This window comes from Stegostoma tigrinum, chromosome 40 (genome assembly GCF_030684315.1).
Source record: "Stegostoma tigrinum isolate sSteTig4 chromosome 40, sSteTig4.hap1, whole genome shotgun sequence".
In the NCBI taxonomy this organism is placed as follows: domain Eukaryota; kingdom Metazoa; phylum Chordata; class Chondrichthyes; order Orectolobiformes; family Stegostomatidae; genus Stegostoma; species Stegostoma tigrinum.
In genome coordinates this window covers 6,142,699-6,166,940 of record NC_081393.1, presented here as the reverse complement: position 1 = coordinate 6,166,940, position 24,242 = coordinate 6,142,699, and the positions used below count along the sequence as shown (strand labels likewise).

Below are 24,242 nucleotides of genomic sequence, written 5' to 3'. Positions count from 1 at the left end.
ACACCAATTATTATGGCTGTAAGTTTTGTTTTTCACACTACAATCCACCACTCAACAAAAGTCAAGCATAGATTTATGGGGCTAATTATCTAGTCTTTGTCTCAATTCACCAATCTTCATCTGTCTTCCCACAGCTAAAGGAAACCATCTTTTGCCCCATTTCAATGCATCCCTCTCAGAACAGTCTGGCCTTTCTTTCTTGACCAGGATAAGAAAGGGGGCCATTGTTTGGGGCAACTTATTTTTTCTGGGAGTTTCCATGACAGCAGCTGGACATGGTGCTATTAATGGGAGCCTTGTTCAAGGACAATGCAATCATACTGTTCCATGCTGGGCACACTATCAATTTCTGTTTCTGAATGGGGCTTACAGGCATTGCTGTCTGCTTGTGGAGAATCATAGACTGCTATCGTTTTCAAGCCCATATAAATCACAAGAGAGGAGGGATAGTTTGCCCTCTGTGGATCCAACTTGGAACAGTTCTGGCGAGTTCTGAGCCACCGTGTTACTGCTCCAAGCTCCACCAGAAAACTGAGGACCGAACCTCCTGGGCAGCAAGTCCTTTGTTTAGAAATACGAAGCAGTACTCTCCGATGACCATCTGAAAGGCCAAAGTGTGTGTCCTCATTGCAGCGTTGTGAAAAGCTGTGGAGGTGATCCATCATTTGAGTAATCTTCACTTCCCCGCAGTGCTGTTATTGAAACAACAAGGCAGTTCGCTTCGCACAGCACATTCCCTTTTTGTCACTCTTTCCTGGGACATGGGCATTGCTGGCTGGTCAAGCTTTACTGACCAGGCCTAACTGCCACTTGAGAAACTCGTTCTGAGCTGCCTTCACGAATCGCTGCAGTCCACGTGCTGTTAGCATACCCTCAGTGTTGTTCGGAAGAGAATTCCAGGACTTCTATCCAGCGACAGTGAAGGGACAGTGATGCATTTCCAAATCAAGATGGCGAGTGGCTTGGAGGGGATCTTGCAGGGGATGGGGTTCCCGTATATCTGCTGCCCTTGACCTTCTAGTTAGCAGAGGTTACTTCAATCAGAAATGTTGTATCTCTACTTTTTGTTGAACGAGAGGTAGCTTTCAGACTTGGTCAAAGTGTTGTTTGCACACACGACCATTGGCTGCTCTTGTTCTTCGCTTTTTGAAGATGCAATGGTGATTCGTCGGTCCGTGTTCTATCCCAAACCCCAGCATAAATGAGATAGCAGATGCCACATTTACACAAGCATTAACAGGTATATCTTCAGGTACATCTGTGTTAGATACACAGGCATTAACTTCCTCTGTGGTCCCAGAAAGCCACCGGCCTGCACCCAACATTCTCACTGTCTGAAAGGGTCCCTCACCTTCTGAGCTGACAGGGCAAGACAAAGCAAGAAACCACCCACAAGTGTTAAATACCTGAGCGAAAGGCAGGAGCAAGGCTGGGTACCACCCAAAAAGAGCCTTTAATCTGTCCTCCAGGCCTCCCGCAGCCAGGGCTCCTTCTCACCCAGCAATCTGCTGAGCCACAGTGTTGAACAGACTCACTACAGAATATTTACAGTTGCCGTGGGTGGAGGATTCTGACAGCTCACTGCCTGCTGTGTCCAGAGATTTCACCTTAGCTCTCACTGCCTGAAATGGTCTTGATGCAGGATCCCAACCCCTGGACTTGGAAAGTGCAGCCTAGGGAAGGAAGCAGCCTCTCAGCACGCAATATATTGTCATCCCAAGGGATTTCAATGTGATTCAAATTTGAATGTTTGCCTTCCTTGCACTGGGAGTCCAGTGGAAGACTGAAGATGCAGGTGTGTACTTCATGCACACAAATTATGATGGACCACTTTGGTCTCTGCCTGTTGTGAAGGGTGTATCTGATATGGAGCGAGTGCAGTGGAATTTTTGTCTCAGACTGAGGAAGCTGTGGATCAAGAAGGCAGCTCACTGTTTGCTTCAGCAGGGTAAGGAGGAGCAGACCGGCAATGCTGCCTCAGCCGGCAATATCACTGGGACCTGAATCAAAGGTATGGTATAGGAAGGGCCTGGGGATAAATGAATGACTGACTTGAGAAGGAGTGACATTGCTGCTGCTCTGATCTCGTGCTCTGTGCACAGTAACTGTTTCAATTCCCATAGCCTGTATCGTCAGGGCATAATGGATAGAGATGCTACATACATGCACACACACACGCGCAAAAAATACGCACAGACACACACGCGCAAAAACAGACACACAGACACACACACGCAAAAACAGACACACACACGCGCAAAAACATACACGCACACACGCGCAAAAACATACACAGACACACAAGCGCAAAAACATACACACAGACACACACGCAAAAACATACACACACACACATGCAAAAACATACACGCACACATGCAAAAACATACACACACACATGCAAAAACATACACACAGACACACACACGCAGAAACATACACACAGACACACGCGCAGAAACATACACACAGACACACACGTGCAAAAACAGACACACACACGCGCAAAAACATACAAACAGACACACGCGCAAAAACATACAGACACACACGCGCAAAAACATACACACACACACGTGCAAAAACATACACACAGACACACACGCGCGAAAACATACACACAGACACACACGCGCAAAAACATACACACACGCGCGCAAAAACATACAGGCACACGTGCAAAAACATACACACAGACACACATGCGCAAAAACAGACACACACACGCAAAAACAGACACACACACACGCAAAAACATACACACACGCGCAAAAACATACACACAGACACACACGCGCAAAAACATACACACACTCACGCAAAAACATACAGACACACGCGCAAAAACATACACACACACGCGCAAAAACATACACACAGACACACATGTGCAAAAACATACACACAGACACACACGCAAAAACAGACACACACACACGCAAAAACATACACACAGACACACACACGCAAAAACATACACACAGACACACACAAAAACATACACACAGACACACGCAAAAACATACACACAGACACACACGCGCAAAAACATACACACACTCACGCAAAAACATACAGACACGCGCAAAAACATACACACACACATGCAAAAACATACACACACACATGCAAAAACATACACACACACATGCAAAAACATACACACAGACACACACGCAGAAACATACACACAGACACACGCAAAAACATACACACAGACACATGCAAAAACACACAGACGCACACGCGCAAAAACATACACACACTCACGCAAAAACATACAGACACACGCGCAAAAACATACACACACACGCGCAAAAACATACACACACGCGCGCAAAAACATACACACACACGGGCAAAAACATACACACACGCGCAAAAACATACACACAGACACACGCGCAAAACCATACACACAGACACACATGCAAAAACAGACACACACACACACGCAAAAACATACACACAGACACACACACGCAAAAACATACACACAGACACACGCAAAAACATACACACAGACACACACGCGCAAAAACATACACACACTCACGCAAAAACATACAGACACACGCGCAAAAACATACACACACACATGCAAAAACATACACACAGACACACACACGCAGAAACATACACACAGACACACGCAAAAACATACACACAGACACACGCAAAAACACACACAGACACACACGCGCAAAAACATACACACACTCACGCAAAAACATACAGACACACGCGCAAAAACATACACACACACGCGCAAAAACATACACACACGCGCGCAAAAACATACACACACACGGGCAAAAACATACACACACGCGCGCAAAAACATACACACAGACACACGCGCAAAAACATACACACAGACACACACGCAAAAACAGACACACACACACATGCAAAAACATACACACAGACACACACACGCAAAAACATACACACAGACACACGCAAAAACATACACACAGACACACGCAAAAACATACACACAGACACACACGTGCAAAAACATACACACAGACACACGCAAAAACATACACACAGACACACATGCAGAAACATACACACAGACACACACACAAAAACATACACACAGACACACACACAAAAACATACACACAGACACACATGCAAAAACATACAGACACACACGCAAAAACATACACACAGACATACACGCAAAAACATACACAGACACACACACGCATACACACACACACATACAGACACTCTCACACACACACAGGCACACACACACACACACACACACACACACACACACACACACAATTACAAACAGAAACAGAGGGACCGGCTTTGGAGTAAATTTCCGAGGAATCTGTGGTGACCTTACCTATGCAACGTATAAGATATTGAGGGGGCTTTGATGGGGTCAATGTGGGGAGGGTGTTTCCCCGTGGGGGAGGGTCTGGGACCAGAGGGTCTAATCTCAGAGTCAGGGGTCACCCATGTCACACAGAGATAAGGAGGAATATTCCCTCTCAGAGGGGAACGAATCAGTGGGATTCTGTCCCACAGAGGGCTCTCGAGGCCGGATCATCAGGTGTATTCGGGGCTGGGAGAGACAGATTTTTAATGTGTGAGGGGCAATCAAGGATTATGGGGAAAAGGCAGGAAAGTGGAGTTGGGGATGATCAGATCAGCCACGCTCTCAGTGAATGGCAGAGCAGACTCAATGGTCTGAATAGCCCATTCCTGGTGCTGCAATGCGTGCCTTGCCTCCCTGCACAGCTTGTGTTCAGTCTTCCACACAACCACAGAGAATATACATGAAAATAATCTTCAGTAATGCTTTGAAGGCACAGAGACGCTCTCCCTCTCTCTCTCTCTCAGATTACAACTTTCTGAAGTGAATTGTGGTCAGTTAAGGGCTGGGACTGCGAAGAACTTCCTTTCCTCAGCTCTCTTTGAAAAAATGTCCGGGCACTGTTCCTGCCTGGATACCCTACTGGTGGAATTTCCGACACTCACCCCTTCACCCACTTGATGAATGACCTGGGAGTTCTCCAGTAGCGCCCCCCGACAGGGGGCACTAACTTGGTAAGTGACAACCTGCCCTGCGCAGCCCCATTCTGGCAGATCCGCAGCCTCTGTCCCACGCTCTTCCAATGAAGCTGGATGCAAGGAGAAGGAGCCAGACCCTCTTCCTCCGAGTGGGAGCTGCATAGCCATTCTCTATTTCAGTCCTGCTCCCATTTTCCGGGTGGCTCAGTTCTCCAAACGGGTGTTGCCACTTCTTCTGCATGTATCTCTTAGACATCGACAGGCCACGTGCTGGTAAATGGGATTCAAATTGTGAGCTGGTCGTGTCTGATTGGTGCAGACTCAATGGGCTGAAGGGCCTTTTCTCTTCGCTGTAGAATTCCGTGTCTGCAGCCACCTCCTTCTTTCCTTGCACCTTTCCATTTAGTTGTCTCTCCATGTCCCTTCCCTTGCATCTCATCGCAGGCCTTGTCCTTATTCCTACCTCCCTACTTTCTCTTGCTTCTGCTTCCAGCCTATGCAGCCTCCCTCCTAATGTCCCCAGCTGGCTGGAAGGGAGCGGGACCAGTGTCAAGCACTCTCCGCTGTGTAAATAAAGGGGTGTCAGGGAACCGGCTTCTTCAGTGGCAAGTCACTGATGCTGCACAGAAAGCCACGATGAACCAGTGTGTCAAGCAAAGGGACCGAAATTTACAAAAGCAGTTGTCAGAACCATTCCCCACGGTGTCTTCCTCATTCTCCCAACTCTGCTCTCGCGTGTCAGGAGATTTTCTTCTCTTTTTCGCCCAAAAGAATCCATCCCCCAAGTTGCAAACTCTCTGGATTCTAAAAGATGACACAGATACTTGCAGCCAGCTCAGACTTCAGTAGGGAAGGCTCCCACCATCATCCTTGCCTGGTTTCCAAATTGTTTTAGCGGCTCTTTGATGTGATTCCACAGCATCTCTTCCTCTCTCTCTCTCTTAAATCCTGCATGGAGTTTTCCCTTTAATTTTGGAAGCAGATGTATTCCAGTCCATGTCCATTAATCCTCATCCTGCGTTCGACAGGAGACCGTCTGGCAGACTGCATCTCAAAGCTGACTTTACAGTTGCCCTAGACTGACCAGACCATGGCGTTGCCCTCTCATCACAGCCAGGGGCATACAGACAGAGGACCGAGGGTCAGCACACCTCAGGCGAGGGGAGAGGTGGAGAAAGTGAACCCTTCAAGGTAACATCAACCAGTGATGGGAATTGAACCCATGCTGTTAGTGTCACTCTGCACCACAAACCAGCCCAAGAGAGTGGAGCCAGGAGCTTGCGTTTATACTCAAAGAAATGGCAAGTGGCCCTGCTCCTCATGTCGCTGAGGTACACAGCAAGATCCCGCAACCGGCATTAGGATGAGTAGTGAGCGGTCTCTCCTGTTGGTGAAGCAGTGTGGTCTGAGGGATAAATATTGACCACTGCTGTTCTTTGAACCGTATTGTGAAGATCTTCCTCATCCGTCCATAGCACAACACCTCGACTGGATGACAGCCCTGAGAGAGAGGCAGGACTCCCTCAGTGACGTATCTGCAGCCACAGATCTCTGGACTGGGATTGGGACCTGATTCATTCACGGGATGTGGGTACCGCTGACCAGGCCATCTTTTATTCCCCATCCCCAGTGTCCCAGAGGGCAGTTGGAGTCACATTTAGGGCAGACCAGGTAATGATGGCAGATTTCCCTCCCTAAAGGATCACTGGTGCAGTGATGTTTAAAACTACAGCCCACCATCACTGTCAGCAATGTTTTATTCACCACAGATAACAGGGGAACGAGAAGGAGTGCTGGCACAGTGTCTCCGTGGTTAGCACTGCAGCCTCACAGCGCCAGGGACCCGGGTTCGATTCCAGCCTCGGGCGACTGTCTGTGTGGAGTTTGCACATTCTCCCTGTGTCTGCGTGGGTTTCCTCTGGGTGCTCCGGTTTCCTCCCACGGTCCAAAGATGTGTGGCTTAGGTTGCAATGGCCGTGCTAAATTGCCTGTAGTGTTCAGGGATGCGTAGGTTAGACATAGGGAAAGGCAGTGGTTTGGGAATGAGCTGGGGTGGGATGCTCTTCAGAGGGCAGTGTTGACTTGTTGGGCCGAATGGCCTGTTTGCACACTGTGAGATTCTATGAGCCATTCAGAACCCTGCCATCACCTGCATTGAAGACCAGATCTCATTGTGAAGCCATTTCCCGGGACAATGTGTGTTGCTGACACTTCACATAGGACAGCCATTCCACACACACACTATCTCAAACACACGCACAGACAAACAGACTCTTGCACACACACGCACGCTCCTTGAAGAAATAGGAGGAGACCCTGCAGCACCAGTCAATGAGAAGAGTTGTGGTTCATTTCAAGGCTTTCTGTTGACAAGATGCTGGTCACTGCTGAGAGATTTGGAGCGATTGGGTTGTTTCTCTCCTGAGAACAGCGTACGCTTTGGCATGGCAGTGCTGAATGAGCCCCATTAATTTGGAATGGGCCACAGCGGGCCGAGTCGGTTGGCTTGCAGCCTGAGTTCTGTGATTTTATCGATGCAAATGACTGTCGCTGAGTAACACAGCAGGTCCATTGTAAAACAGACTGAATAATTGCCCCTGTCATATTTACAATCCTCCAAGCTGCACTGTAAAACAATTTTGTGTTTTCTCTGATATGATAAGGTGTGGACCTGGATGAACACAGCAGGCCAGGCAGTATCAGAGGGGCAGGAAAGCTGACGTTTCGGGCCTGGACCCTTCTTCAGAAATTCACTTCCTCACTTCCTTCCGAAGAAGGGTCCCGACCCGAAACGTCAGCTTTCCTGCCCCTCTGATGCTGCCTGGCCTGCTGTGTTCATCCAGCTCCACACCGTGTTATCTCTGACTCCAACATCGGCAGTTCCCACTGTCTCTTGGTGTTTTCTCTCTTTTGTGGAGAATATTTGGGTCAAGAATAACTGTCCCGTGATGAGCTGGGACCCAAAGCCAGCTGCAAACTCCACCACAGCAATTGATGGCAGGAGAGGGGCCTCCAAAACGCATCAGCCTTGGGTCAGCGGGAGAATGGATTCAAATCCCATTCCAGGGATCTGGGTGACATTCCCGATGCAGGGCTGAGGGAGTGCTGCACTGTCAAAGGTGTGGTCTCACAGAGGCGGGGTCCATCTTGATTCTCCATCCAAGCTCCTGGGTAGGTGGATAGAAACCCGCAGGAGTCCAGCAGTCAGCTTTGTCTCAATGTACTGACGCCTGCGGTGATTATCCTGCTGTTACAGTGCAGTTCTCAGATCACACCATGTGTGTAAACCAGATGCCGTATGTTGTAACAGTAATGTCAAAAACTGATCTCAATTATGTCTGAACATAATTTACTCTTTGAGCTTGAATGAATAAGAGGTGGGACCTGATAGAAACCAATAACATCACAGCAGGTCTAGACAACATAAAGACAGGAAGGATGTTCATTATGCACAGGGAGACCAGACCCAGGCTCACTGTGTGGTGATACCGGCTGGGCAACTATTCAGGACTGAGAGGAGGAGAAATGTCTTAACACAGAGAGTGGGAGCCTGTGGAATTCTCTGTCACACAAACAGGCGGAGACCATAGCAAGAAAGAGTTAGAACAAAGAACAAAACAGCGCAGGAACAGGCCCTTCGGCCCTCTAAGCCTGTGCTGACACATTTTGCCCTTCCATACTAAAACTGTCCTCACTTACAGGATCCATATCCCTCTATTCCCTTCCTGTTCATGTATTCATCCAGGTGTTTCCGGAATGCTGCTGGTGTGTCTGCTTCCACTTTAGGCTTGCAGGGGTCAAAAGGGATGGAGAGATAACAGGAACGAGGGACTGAGTTGAAGGATCAGCCAGGATTGTATTGAATGGCGCAGCAGGCTCAATGGGCCAAATGGCCTCCCCCGTTCCTTATTTCTCTCTGTGCGTGTTTTGCTTGATGCATGCATCCACCCATGCTATCTGACAAATCCTTTTTTAAAAAAAGCCCAAGAACAAGCCAGGAGATGCCAGGAGTTCCTGTCATGAGAGGGGGAATTCAAGAATATACATCTTTGGGCTACACAACCAGGGCTGAGCACAATGATCGGGTCATTCTGTGAGGTGGCCTGGAGCTGGGTCGCCCTCTTCAGTGGCAAAACAGTGAGGGCACCTGTCGAAGATGTAAGAACTACTTTTGCGAGTTATTTCGATTATGCATAGCGGACCAAAGAAATGGCTCGTTTCACCCTTCCTGATGGACTTGGCTCGAGGATTAAATGCCAGGCAGGACTTTGCTGCTTTTCTGCACGAGGCTTTGGGGATGGCGCTAAAAACATGAATGTTGCAGGTTGCAGTGATGAGACAGATTTGAAAACTTTCGGCTTCCATCCCCCTCAGAGACAGGGCAGTTCAGAGGAGATTGGCAGAGGTCTCTGAAATTGAGGGAGGTTTAGAAACAGCCACTCTGGAGTCGCTGCTCCCAGTCATACAAAGGTCAAAACCAGATGGCACTCAGCAAAAACCTCTTTATGCAGAAAATGTTTTAGATCTGGACTGCACTAGCCAGGAGTGTGGTAGAATCGGACGACTGTGAGGTTCTAAAAGGATAAGCGTCTGAAGCATGGTGGAAAATGCACTGAATCACTGTTGCAGAGGCTCAGCACAGCCAAGACAAACCGAATCGCCTCCTCACATACTGTCATCATTCTACCATTCTTCAAATAATGCCGTCAGATCTCACTATAGCGAGCGGGGACATCAGCTTACTTTATCCAGCCAAGATCAGCGCCTCTGACACTGCAGCACTCCCTCAGGAGTCCGTGGACACGCGATAATCAAGATTTTATGAGGTCCATCTGTGAAACCCCAGCCAGTACAGGAACTGAATCACTGCCCATACACATCATTCTTCAAATGCAACAACACAACACATGCAATACAAAAGAACCTCTTTCTAAACAAAATCGCAGTGTGCCTTTCAGCCTGCTGTTGCAAAAGATCATTTTACATGAGGAGGGGTCAGAGTACAGCAAGATATAAATGATTGTACAGAAGATCAATTGGTTCTGGTTCCTGAACTGAAGTTACCTACTGCATTTCCATTTGTCTGTCCTTGCCTCAAACTATTTTGAGATCGTCCTCCTCACCAACTTCTCGAGTTGCCTCGAAAGTTGCCATTGTCATGTTGTGTTAGGCATTTCTTAACATTGTGATGGAGTCGGAAGAGGTATAGCCTCAGTTTTTAAGGAAGCAGAGGAAGGCTATTCAGCCCTTCGGGTCTGCTGACATTTTTGTTCATGGCATCTGTCTCAGTGCAACATTCTTGCATTATCCCCCTGTCTATTGATGCTATCAGCAATCAGAAATCTCTCAGTCTCAATCTTGAACTAACTCAACAGCTGAGCTTCCACAGCCCTCTAGTGTAAAGAATTCCAAAGATTTTCCACCCTCCGAGCAAAGACTTGCATCCTCATCTCGGCCTGAATTAGTTGCCTTATTATTCTGAGACTGTTCCCCTGCCTCTGGACCATAAAGCCCAGGCACAACGTGCTTCCTGCCTCTGCTTTGTGTGTCGCTGCAGTAATTTGGTAAATCCCTATGAGATCGCCTCTCATCCTCCTAAACTCTTGTGAATAGTGGCTCAGTCTGCTTCACCTTTTCTCATCGGACAATCCCACTCACTCAGGAACCAGTCTGGTGACCCTCTGCTGGACTCTCTCTTTGACAAGAATGTCTTCGCTCAGGCAAGGGGCCAGAATCGCACACAGGGCCCCAGCTGTGCCCTCACCTGCGGTCTGTACCAGGGAAGCAAAACCCAAGGTATTAGAGTCAAACATCACAGAAACAGGCCCTTCGGTTCAACTAGGCCATGCCAACCATGTTCCCACTTGCCTGTATTTTCCTCCAAACTTTTGCCATTCATGTACTTATCCAAATGTCTTTTAAATGTCGTAAATGTATCTGCTACTTCCTTTCGCAGTTCATTCCACACACAAACCACACTCTGTGTAAAAAAAAGTTGCCCAAATTTGCTCGTCTCACTTTAAAAATACGCCAGCTACTTTTGAATTCCCTCACCCTCGGGAAAGCAGCCTTGTCATTCACCTCATCTATGTCCCACATGATCTAATAAACCTCGATAGCTCACCACTCCCCAACCTCCTACCCTCCAGTGAAAGAGGTCCCACCTCGATCCAGCCTCCCCTTATAACTCAAACCTTCCATTCCCTTTCAGAGCCCTCTCCAACTGTACAATATCCTTCCTACGACAGGGCGACCAGAACTGCACACACTACTCCAGAAGAGGCCTTACCAACATCCTGTACAACGTCAACGTAACGCCCCAACTCCTCTACTCGAAGGCCTGAGCAATGAAAGCAAATATACTAAAGGCCTTCTTAATCACCCTGCCTGCCTGTGACACAAACTTCAAAGAAGTACGGACCTGAGCCCCTATGTCTGTCTGTTTGACGACACTATCTGACCATAAGTTGTGTAAGTCCTGTCCTTGTTTGTTTTACTAGAATGCAATACCTCACATTTATCCAAATTAAACTCCATCTGCTACTCCTTAGCCCATTGACCCAACTGACCAAGATCTCAGAGGTAGTAGGAACTGCAGATGCTGGAGAATGTGAGATAACAAGATGTAGAGCTGGATGAACACAGCTCTGATGCTCCTCTGATGCTGCTCGGCCTGCTGTGTTCATCCAGCTCTACACTTTGATCAAGATCTCTTTCTAGTCTTAGACAACCTTCTTCACTGTCCACTATATCATCAGTGTTAGTGTCATCCTCAAACTCACTAAGCACTCATCCAAATCATTTATATCCATGACAAACAGAAGTGGAAGGAATGATCCCTGTGGAGCACTGCTGGTCACAGTCCTCCTGGCTAACAGACAACCATTACCCTCTGTCTCGTAGCATATCCAGTTGGCGAGCTCACCCCAAATCCCATATGACCTAACTTTACTGATGTGTCTATCATGCGGCACCTTGTCAGAGGCTTTCCTAAAGTCCATATAAAAAATGTCCACTGCTCTGCCCTGATCAATCTTTTTGGTTACATTGCTCAAAAAGCTCAGTCGAGTTTATGAGATACAATTTCCCTCGTACGAAACCATGCTGACTATCCCTAATCATTTCTTGACCTCAACAAATGCATGTCAATCCTATCTTTAAGAACAACCTCCGACAGCTTTCTCATCACCATTGTAAGGCTCATGGGTCCATAGTTCCCATGCTTCTCCTTACAGCCTTTCTAAAAGATAGGCATAACATTAGCCATCCTCCAATCCTCTGGCATCTCACCTGTGGTTATAGATGGTACAAATATTTCTGCTAGGGATCCAGCAATTTCTTCCCTGATTTCCCACAATGTCCTGGGGTACACCTGATCAGATCCTGGAGATTTATCCAGCTTTATATTTTCTAAAACTTCCAGCACTTCCTCTTCTGTAATAGGAACTGTTTCCAAAACATCCATATTTATTTCCCTGAGTTCTCTTGCCTCCATTTCTTTCCACCTAGGAAAAACTGATGCCAAATGTCATTTAGGATCTCTCCCATCAACAGACGTTCAAAGTATAGACCACCTTGTTGATCTTTAAGGGGCCCTATTCTCTCTCGAGTACTTGTAGAATCTCTTTGGATCATCCTTAACCTTATCTGCTAAAGGCTATCTCAGATCCTGTCTTTGCCATCCTGAATTCCCCCTGAAAATGCCCCCACAATCCACATATTCTTTAAGACACTCATTTGATTCCAGTTGTCTATATCAAATATATGATTCTTCCTTGTTCTTGACTAGAATCTCAATGTCCACCGTTAATCTCTTGCTCCCTACTCTTCCCAGCCTTACCCTTCACTCTAACAGGAACACAATGCGTCTGACTACTTGCTACCACACTTCTGAAAGCTTCCCAATTGTCAGTCGTCCCTTATCCTGCCGGCAGTCTACTCTAATCAACCTTTCAAAGTTCTTGTCTCCTACCATTAGAATGTGCCTTATGCCAATTCAGATCGTTAACTTTTCTGGAGGGTTTATCTTTTTCCATAACGATTTTAAAGCCAATGGAATGATGATCACTAGTCCCAGCGTGTTGCCCTAACCTCTTGCCATGAGCTCTAATCATCTAGTTATAAAGGTTAACATACCATTTGCTTTCTGAATTGCTGTCGTCTGCTACTAGAAATAGCTTCCAGTGAACCATGAACAAGGAAACCGAGGTTCCTCTAAACAGGAACACTTCCTAATTTCTTCGCCTTTAAGAAACACTTGGCACTGTTCGTCCTCCCCAAGTGACTTCCCCCGACACATATTCACATTATATTCCATCCTCCCTGCCATGCGCTAGCCCATTCACTCAGCCAGTCTATAATCTGCTTTGCATCCTTCTCACAGCTCACATTTCCCCCAAGTTTGGTGTCATCTGTAACTTGGAAACATTGTCCCCATAGCTGATACAAACTGCGATCGTCATGAGCTGCGTCCCCAAGCTAAACTTGAGGTACTCCCCCACCTCACGCCAGTCGCAACCAACCAATCAGAGATTAACACTATCTCATTTTGCTCTCTGCTTTCTGCCTGTTAATCAACCCTCGATCCAAGCTTATACACAGGAACACAGGAACAGGAAGAGGCCATTCAGCCCCTTGAGCCTGTTCCATCATTCAATAAGATCTTGACTGATCAGCCTTTGGCCCATATCGCCTAAACACCTTGTGGTTAACAAAATTTCATCTATCTCCGATGAAAACGATGGATCCAGCACCCACTGCCACTTGTGGGAGAGAGTTCCAAACCTCTCCCACCTTGTGTGAATTGAAATGCTTCCGAACCTCTTTCCTGAATGGTCTGGCCCTAATTCTCAGACTGTGTCCCCTAGTTCCAGAATTCCTGACCAATGGAAACAATTTATCTTTATCTCCCCTGACTCTTCCCATTAATGCCACAGTGACTTTGATCGAATTACCCCTTAATCTTCTAAACTCTGGAGAAAATGGGCTCAATTTGTGTAATGTCGCCCTGTAACTTAACCCTTGCAGTCCAGCTATCATTCTCATACCTACGTTGTACTCTCTCTAAGGCCAGGACGTCCTTCCTGAGGTGCACTGCCCAGGTCCGCATACGGTACTCCACCTGGCAGTATAATATTCCCAAATCCCATGCGCTTGTATTTTGCCTGCTGTCTGCTTGTGTGAATTTCTGTCAAAAGCAGACAGGAAAATCCAAATACACTACATCTACCAGATCCCCCCTATCGACTCTGTTGGAAACGTTCTCCAACAACTCCACCAGGTTTGCCAAGCATGATTTCCCCTTCATTTGTTCATGTCAACTCTGTCCAGAAACAGGCAGTTCTTCACTTCATGCCAATTAAGCGCCCGGCTTATAACAAACTCTGCTGCTGACATCAGGCCAGCAGATGTGTACTTATCATTTTTATCTCCCTCTTTCTTTTCTTAAGCAGTGGGATTCCTTCTCCGTCCTCCCAAACTGCTTCAGTGCACTGTCTCAAAACTGCAAGGCAGCTTCATCATGGATGAATAGGACTCAAATCCCGGACTGAACCTTAGAATCTCAGAGCCATACAGTTCTGTCACTAACTGAGTCACAGCTGACGCCTAAATGAGAGTCCGAATTCACCATTTGGGCATAGAAACAAAAAAATAAGAGCAGGAGTAGGCCATTCAGCCCTTTGAAGCTGCTCTGCTATTCTCTGTGTTTGCGGTTGATCATCTGACTGCACACCCTGTTCCCACTTTCTCCCCATATCCTTTGATCCCTTTAGCCCCAAGAACTCTACTGAGCTCCTTGAAAACGTTCAATATTTTGACCTCGGCCGTGACAGGGAATTTCCTTGGGCTCCCCACACTCGGGGTGAAGCATTATTCCTGTTCTCAGTCCTAAATGGTCTACCCCAGATCCTTAGACTGTGCCCTCTTGATGCAGGGCTCCCTGGTCATCCAGGGAGATCCTTCCTGTGTTTACCCAGAAGCAGGATGTTAGAATTTTATAGGTTTCTATGAGATTCCACACCATCACCACCACCTCCCCACCACACCCACACCCCCACCCCACTTATTCTTCCAAACTCCAGTGAATATCGTCCTAATGGACCTGGTCTTCCATCATACGCGAGTCCTGCTATCCCAGGAATCAGTCTGGTAAACCTTCACTACCCCTCCTTCTGTCGTCAGAACATCATCCTGTAAAGAGGAAATAAAGCTGCATACAATATTCTCGGCGTGATCTCACTAAAGCCTGTATAACTGCAACAAGACTTCCCTGTTCCCGTACTCAAATTCTCTCAGTCTGCTGGTCAACACAGATTTTGCCTCCTTCGCTGTCTGCTGTGCCTATATGTTTTTTTTTCTTTATTTATTCATTGGATGAGGGCATTACTGGCTAGGGGCAGCATTTATTGCCCCATCCCTAATTGCCCAGAGGGCAGCTAAGAGTCAACCACATTGTCACTTGCAGGCCAGACCAGGTAAGGACGGCAGTTTCCTTCCCTAAAGGACATTAGTGAAGCAGGTGGGTTTTTCCTGACAAACGACAACGGATTCATGGTCATCATTAGATTCTGAATTCCAGATACTGACTGAATTCAAATTCCACCATCTGCTTACCTTCAGTGGCTAACATAGGGACACCTAGGTCTCCTGGCACCAGCCCTTTCCCCAATCTATCACCATTCAGGTAATCATCTGCCGACCTGTTTCTTTCCTGCTAACTCACATTTATCCCTGTTTCACCTCATATGGCATGCATCTGCATGGTTTGGAATTGCAACCACAAAGCAAGGTTTACAAAGATTTCTCGGACCACTGCCATTCGCTTTCCAGCGGTGCTGAACATAAACCATGATGCAACATTTGTATTTCACCTCAGCACCCAAGGCGTGACTGAATCCACAGTGTTGAGAATGGTCCCACAGTACAGTTAGGGAGGCCTGTATCAGTGTGGGAGTGTTTGACAGATGAGGACTAGAAACCACACGAGTGCAAAGTGACAAACTACATCAGAGATGTGAATCAGCGAGGCTCCATTTTTAACACGCCACCCTTCGGCCCTAGTCCTATCTGACCCTGATAGCATAAGATGATGCACTCTGATGATTAGCCAGTATCCTTCCCCTTGCACAGTCCTGCTCTGCTGCTTCCACCATCCCTGACAGACCAGCTGGAGATCTGACCCCTCGCTCAACCCTCTCTATACACTGGCCTCCACAGTGAAGGAGAGGTCTACCTTCAAGCCCAATGTCTCATTCAATTCCAGTCCCTTTCCCCAACAGAGAGACCACGGACTGTATTATTACAGAAAACAAAATCTCGGATTCAGGCACCAGCCTTCCACCTCCCTCCAGTAAAGTTTAATGGAGCACTTTAAACATTATGTACAACCTGTCCAACATGCCACACCAGCACACTTCAGCAGAAAACACAGACCATCAAAGACCTGAGCAGTGCAGGCTGTTAAAACACTCAGTTACTTTCCCAGCGATATCATATTTTCCACTGATCCCTCGGCTGAAATAACGAGATTGCAGTGCTGTAGTTCCACATTTGAGCCAAAACATTAACATCAGACTGGGAGAAAAAAGTACAGCAACCTTCTCACCTGCTCCATCATTTCATAACTGCCTGCATTTTACAACCACATGGAGAACAGAATTGCATCACACTCTTGGCATTTTCAGATGAGAGAAACCGAAGAAACAGAGATACAGGCGAAAGGTGGTTTGCACTGTGTCTGATTGGAGATAGTTGAAGCACTAAGTTGGATTCATGTCATGACTTCTGGAAACAGCCCAAGGCTTATCACCAATGGAACTGAACAGAGAAATGCAAACTACCACACACACGGAGGAACCTGGAGGCAGCTAAACAAAGCTCTGGCTGCAGAGAGGAATTTTCAGAAATGTTTGTAAGAAGAAGAGAGGCTAGAGGAGCTGGAGGAATTTCGGAAAGTGGTCCCAAAGAGTGGGACAAAGGGAACTTTGGCTTTGTGAAGAAGTGTCTGCGGAATGACACTTTGGAGGAGGACTATAGATCCATTTGTAATGTGACTCCCATGAGAATCAAACAGAAGGTTGATCAAAAGGTATCACTAGCCCTTGAAGTGAGGGGTAACTGTTGTTGTGGTCAAAACTTAGTCCTTAAATCTAGAATCAGGATCCTTGGGACTCCACAGTTACATCAATAAAAATACTATGATTGCAAAGCTTAACTTCACAAAGTGGTAGCTCTCTGATACCCACAACCCACAGCAGTAATTATCCAAAGTGGCTCAACGATCTTTCAGGCAATGCTCTGACCAGTTTCAAAATCATAACTAGCTGAGGCCCAGCCACTTCTTTTGTAGTCAATTTCTTGCGGGTCGAGAGTTTAAAATTGCCCGGTTATTTAAGAGTGAGTACAAGGCAGAAAGCTAGCGTTTTGACCCATCCTAGCTCACCAGAAGAACTAAAGCTGTCAATGCAGAGTTAGGGTTTAACGATTATTCTGATGCACCTCCAAGACACACTATAGTGGAACTGTGGCCTCAGTGAATGTGAGAGAGAGACTGTGCTGCAGGGCCAGAGTTCAGGCTGCTGAGAACAGAGTTGCTTGCTGCAGTCAATGCCATGACATTGTTCAGAAACATTGTTTGTCAAAACACCTTGAGGCTTGGCCTGAACTTCACCAGAAAACAGATGAACCCACACAACAACACTCAGCGAAAGCGAAAATGTCACAGATTATGGAAGGGTTGCATTATAAAGAACGGCTGGGATTTTGTTTCCCAGAACGTGGGAGGTTAAGGGGGTGACCTTATAGAAGCTTGCAAAATAATGAGGGGTATAGATAGAGTTAATGGTTAGTTGTCTCTTCCTGACCATGTGGGGGATTTCAAGACGAGGGGACACACGTTAAAAGTGAGACGAAAGAGATTTGAAAAAGACAAGAGAAGCAAATATTTTACACAGAGCGTGGTTCACGTTTGGAATGAACTTCCTGAGGAAGTGGTGGATGTGGGTACAATTCCCCATTTAAAAGGATAAGTACATGGATAGGGAAAGGTTTGGAGGGATATGTGCACGCAGGTGGGATTAGTTTCGTTTGGGATTATGGGCGACATGGACTGGTTGGACCGAAGGGTCTGTTTCCATGAAGTGCGACTCTGTGTCCCAACTAAAATGGAGCTCCGTAGCTGGGGAAACAGTGCGAGTAACAGGGACAGCTGTCAACCACACAAGCTTCAACATTTTCTCCATCTCTTTGAGTTTTCAGCTAGTCTTTGATTTCAACTTTGTGTCCTACCAAACTCCCCTATCGCCCCCCCCCCCATTCAAATATCCTCTCATTCTATGAATGTTCCATTGACCTCTGCCCTGGATATATTCAACGACTGAGCTTCCACAGTTTCCTAGGGCAGAGATTTAAAAGGAACCTGAACCCTTTCAGAGTGAAGACATCTTTCCTCCCATCAGCCTTAAATGATGAGCCACTAAAACTGAGACAAGACGCTCTTGTTGTAGGCTGTCCAAACAGAGGAAAGAAACCTCTTGCTATCTGTCCTGTTCGAGCATCCAGTTTTCGCTAAAATTATCTCCTAGTGTCCAAATTTGCAGAGAGCATTGGTCCGCTCTACTCAACATCCAGGGGCTGGACAGCTGTCTCATCCAGGAATTAATCTGGTGAGCCTTTGCTGCACCATCTCCAAAGTCAGTATTTCCTTCTTAGATAAGGTAAAAACAGTCCCTGTTACACAGGTATAGCTAGGCTTCCTTGTTCTTGTACTCCAATCCTTTTCCACTGTTCTCCTCTTCCTTCTTAATTGCTTGCTGTCCCTGCACACTAACCTGATGGGTTTCTCTTAGGAAGATGACCAAATCTGTCGGGGCACCAAGCCGACACCTACAAACCTCTCTCAGCTTTAAAAATGAATGCCCGTTTCATTTTCTGCCCACCAAAGGAACATTGAGAGCACATTTATATTGTGTTTTCTGTTATTCCATGTGTACTAGTTGGTTTGTGAGCATTTGTAACTGGGAGGAAAGGTCACCTTTGTAAAGGAGTAGGAAGTGTTGGATGAGAGCTTGAAAGTATTTTTGAAACAGCAAACAGGAGTTGGTCAGCTGGGCAGCTTCAGGTTAGAACATTGCAGAGGATTGAACTGAATAGTTGAATGTTAATGCCACGTCGGAGGAAGCGATAGATGAGGGGTGGGGATGTGGGAACATGAGTCACGAAGAGATCACATGAAGTGGGATAGGATAAGCCAGGTGGATTTGCAAGGAAGGCTGAGAGATGCAGGATCATTTTCGAAATGACTTCTTCCTTGCCTGAGTTGCACTGTGCATGATTACAATCAGAGGCCAGTGTAGGCCGGTGAACGTCTGTCACATATAGCCCCCTGTGCTTGACCAAGCTAAGAAAATGAGACCAAGAAGTGTCCAAACGAAGGGCGACTGTCACTGATCAGATTCACACACTCTTATTCCCATAGTCCACATCACAGACTCTTTGGCCCAAATTCACCCACACAATGGGGCACAGGTCAAAAATTCCCATCTGTCCCTGAGAGGAAATTCCTCAGCCTCACCAGCGGTGGTCACTGTATTACAGGGACTGTGTTGTGCTTTACGATACAAACAGTACATTCCAACATCAGGAACTTGGCAGCGATGTCAACATTTTGCTCCATGTCTCCTCCTACTCAAGCTGCCGAGGCACTGAGGAGAGGGTGCTACCTGGACGCCAAAAATATCAACTCAACAACCTTCCCTCTGGGAGATGGTCCTGCAGCTTAGAATTCCTGACAGGCACGACAGTCTTAGCCTCTTGTGTAAGGACTGAGAGAGGTTCATGGACTGAAGGAAATGGGTTTGAGCGTTGGCTTTGCAGACCCCCAGGGTGAGTCTGACCTCCCCCATGGTCACATATCCCACCCTGCCAAGGCAAAGGCACAGTAGAAATGGAGTCCCCTTGCTAGCCGTGGATTTGCACACTGCCATTCAAAACTGACTCTATTTCCAGACATCCAGTATGTGTCAATTGGAGCCAAATGACAACAGGTGCCTGGGTCTCCTAGCATAGAGGCTGGGATACTACCACTGCCCCCCCTCTAACCCTCCCTCCCTCCCTCCATTCTGGGTTGTCTAGCCCATCTCATCATTAAAACGTCCATGACCAATTTCATGTTAGCAGGGTACAGTCTGCAAGTGCAGGGATGGTTCTCCCAGGAACAGAGGAGTTTCTAAGTGGGAGAAGACTTCCTCGTGATGTTGGAACTGATCTGGGGGTAGTTATTCTGACCATTGCGACCATAGACCATTGACAGAACTGGTTCTGACTTGGTCAGCAAGCTGCCAGGGCTGAAATTTCAGAAGTCCAGAATGGAAATGGGGAGAATTCACACACTCACTTGTTGTGGCCTGGAATGCAGGAAAAGCAGTGAATGTTTCAAAGGAATGCCACGCAGATTTGAAAATGCCAAGTTGTTGCTGCTTAGTGGGGACAGTAAGTACTTGGCAGCACGGTGGCTCAGTGGTTAGCACTGCAGCCTCACGGTGCCAGGGACCCAGGTTCAATTCCACCCTCAGGCGACTGGGTGGAGTTTGCACATTCTCCCTGTGTCTGCGTGGGTTTCCTCCGGGTGCTCCAGTTTCCTCCCACAGTCTGAAGATGTGCAGATTAGGTAGAAGGGCCTTGGTAAATCACCTGTACTGTGCAAGTTAGGTGGATTAGCCACAGGAAATGTAGGGTTATAGGGATAAGTTAGGGGATGTGTCCAGGTGGGAGGGTTAGTGTGCACTCAATGGGCCAAAGGGCACACTTACACACTGTAGAGATTCCATAGCTGGACAGCTCTTTCAGCAAACCAGCACAGATGTGGTGGGCCGAATGGCCTCCTGCTGTGACTTTGAGTCTGTGATCACTCCCAGTTTCACATTTGTGGATCAATGCAGGATTAAAATGAAAGGTGCCAGAGCAAAAATTCCATTCTCACATTTCTTTGCTCAGGATGGTGCAAACAAGGGGGGGGTTCAGATCCCAACTGGTCAAGTTGTCTTCTTGACTGAGCCTGTCACCTGAGGTAGGGTGACCCTCGGTTTAGATGCAGCAACTAATCTTCTGTGTATATTTCTCTCTCTCTCTCTCTCTCTCTTCTCTCTCTCTTCTCCCTCTCCTCTCTCTCCTCTCTTCTCTCTCTCTTCTCTCTCTCTCTCCACTCTGTTATCTCTTTCTCTCTCTCTCTCCTCTCTCTCTTCTCTCTCTCTAATGTGAAAGTAGAAACATCTTTCCTTTATGTCTTGCTCCAACTGGGCATTTTAAACCAGAAATAAATTTCCTCTCTTCACCAACAATGCAGCTCAGCCTCATTCTCAATCTGCGGTCCTTTTCAATCCCAAATCTTGTTTTTTTTTGGCTGTTTCAGGGCTCTTTCCCCTGAGAGCACAGTTAGAGTTAAAGCAAGGACAGAGAGGTGAAAGGATTATAACTTTTGGACAATTTTCAACAGCTGAAAGCATGAACTGACAACACTTTTTCAGACACAGAGCACAACAGGGCTGATCTAATGTGGCGAACAGATGTCAAAGGCAGAGGGAGTTTAAAGAAGCAATGCTGTTTAAATAAAAGACATTAATTATGAGATTGAAACTGCCTCAAAGATAACACATGGTCCTCAAACACACATATTGAGGGCAAAGCTTGCTCTACAGAGGGTTAAAAAATAGCTAAGGACACAAAATGCTAAATTCCAACCTACAATCTACACAAGACAGAGAATAATCCAGGAAAATTGGCAATTTTTCCATTGCAATGTTTGAAGTTCCGGAATTGGTGTGTGGGAAAGTTATATTGACCAACAAGGTCAATCCGCGCCCCCCCCCCATAAATCTGCCACTGGGTTTCTCAAATGGGTTGGGGGAGTAGGTGGAAGGGACGGAGGGGAGAAGTGGGGAATGCGAATGGAGTGGGGCTTATTTGCATCAAGCTTTCTCTTGGCTACACTGTGTTGGATTCTGGTTTGAGCTTTGTCTGCCTGGAGACGAATGGTTTAGGATCTGGTTCGTTCCAAGGGATAGAAGTGGGGGTGGGGGTGGGGGTGGGGGGGTAGCCAGGGAAGTTGCAGGGGGAAGGGTTGATGTGACAAGCAGAGGGCTGCGCTGCAGTTGTATTTGGCTCACAAAAGAAAAACAGAGAGAGAGAGAGAGTGGGTCCACATCTGGAGCCTTTACTGGGCACAGAGAGATCGATTGCCCAAAGCGAATTAGACCAAGATCACGAGAGAGGCTGTGTGTCTGTGTGTGTGTGTGTGTCTGTGTGTGTGTGTCTGTGTGTGTGTGTGTGTGTGTCTGTGTGTGTGTGTCTGTGTGTGTGTCTGTGTGTGTGTGAGTATTTGTGTGTGTGTTTGTGCGTGTGTGAGTATTTGTGTGCCTGTGTGTGTGTGTGTGTGTGTGCGTGTGTGTGTGCACCTGTGTGTGTGTGTTTGTGTGTGCACCTGTGTGCGTGTTTGTGTGCCTGTGTGTGTTTGTGTGTGTGTGTCTGTGTGTGTGTGTTTGTGTTTGTGTGTGGGGGAGAAATTGTGTATGTGTGTGAGAGAGAGGGTGTGTGTGTGTCTGTGTATGAGGGAGAGACAGAGTATGTGTGTGTGTGAGAGAGACTGCGCGAGCAAGAAACAATGTGAGAGAGATAGCAAGACAGTGTGTGAGAGAGAGAGTGTGTGAGAGAGTGTGAGAGAGAGAGAGACGCACAAAGGAACAGAGTAGAGATGGACAGCGAGAGTCGCGGGGAGAGAGGGAACACACAGAGAGAGACACAGAGAGTGAGACAGACAGTGGCTGAGACAGACTGAGAGAGACAGAGACAAATAGAGTGAGAGCGACAGAGAGAGAAAGGCTTACAAAGAAAATCTTCGGGCTGCATTCCCGTTCCAACTGCGACCGAATGCCCAAGTTTTGCCCCAAATGGTGATGACAAACGTTGCCAAAGTCGGGCTTTTAAGTGCCCCCTCCACCCCCCTCCGCAGCCCCTGCCCCCGGCCTGGGCTGGGGAAGGGCCTCTGGTACTCACTTGTCCAGCACGAAGTAGAGGTCGAAGCCGCCGTAGCACGCAGGGCTGTTCCCGGCTGGGTCACTGCTCCCGGCTCCTAGCGAGAGCACGGTGAGGGCGGTTAGGTACCGCAGCATCGTCCGCTGTTCACAGCGTCCCATCGCTCAGCCACAGGCACAAAGAGGTGCACACACACACACACACACACACACACACACAGAGGAGGGGGAGCGACCCCAGGGAGCAAGCTGTCACTGTCAGCAACCCCCAAGCCTCCTCGCTCCTTCCCTCTCTCTCCCTTCCAGGAGATCCAGCAGGAATCCTGTCTATGTCTGTGATCCCACCGCCGCTTCCTCGCAGCTTCTTTTTCCCGAAAACCAGCTAAAAAAGCCCGCTGCTGCTCTTCTCAGTGTTTGCCGGAACAAAGACCCCCCCACACACACACAGACACACACACACACACACACACACACAGACACACAGAGGAAACGGGGGATGATGGTGGTTACAGAGCAGAGAGAAAGGAAATATCCTGATGCCTTAGTCACTCCGAGTGGAGACAGAAGTAAACCGCACTGATTCCGAGCGAACTTCAAAAAAGTTCAGCGTCTTCGCTCCTCCCATCGCCACCAAGTGGCTTTGTGTGTGTGTGTGTGCGTGCGTGCGTGTGTCTGAGTGTGTGTGAATGTCTGTGTGTGTATGTGTGTCTGTGTGTATGTGTGTGTCTGTGTGTGTGTATGTGTATGTGTCTGTGCCTCTGTGTCTGTGTGTATCTGTGTATGTGTGTGTGTTTGTGTCTATGCGTGTATGTGTATGTGTCTGTGTGTGTGTCTATGTGTGTGTGTATGTGTCTGTGTGTGTTTGTATGTGTGTGTCTATGTGTGTTTGTGTCTGTGTGTGTATGTGTCTGTGTGTGTTTGTATGTGTGTGTTGTGCCTGTGTTTGTGTGTGTGTGTGTCTGTGTGCCTGTATGTCTGTGTTTGTATGTGCATGCGTCTGTGTGTATTTGTGTGTGTGTCTCTATGTGTGTATGTGTCTGTGTATGTATGTGTGTGTCTGTGTATCTGTGTATGTGTGTGTGTGTGTCTATGTGTGTGTGTGTCTGTGCGTGTGTGTGTATGTGTGTGTCTGTCTGTGTGAGTGCGTGTGTCTGTGCGTGTGTCTGTGTGTGTGTGTCT

At 47.4% G+C, this 24,242-nt stretch overlaps 1 protein-coding gene across 1 annotated transcript in view; it reads right to left on the bottom strand.

The window, feature by feature from the left end:
- The window catches only part of LOC125447911 (anthrax toxin receptor 1-like), a 149,793-nt gene extending 126,126 nt beyond the window's left edge, over positions 1-23,667 (bottom strand). Inside the window, exon 1 of the mRNA XM_048522695.2 lies at positions 23,086-23,667. Within this exon, the coding sequence (XP_048378652.1) occupies positions 23,086-23,225 (140 nt within the window). The 5' untranslated portion in view covers positions 23,226-23,667. The remainder of the gene's footprint in view (positions 1-23,085) is intronic.
- Between the last annotated feature and the right edge of the window lie 575 nt (positions 23,668-24,242).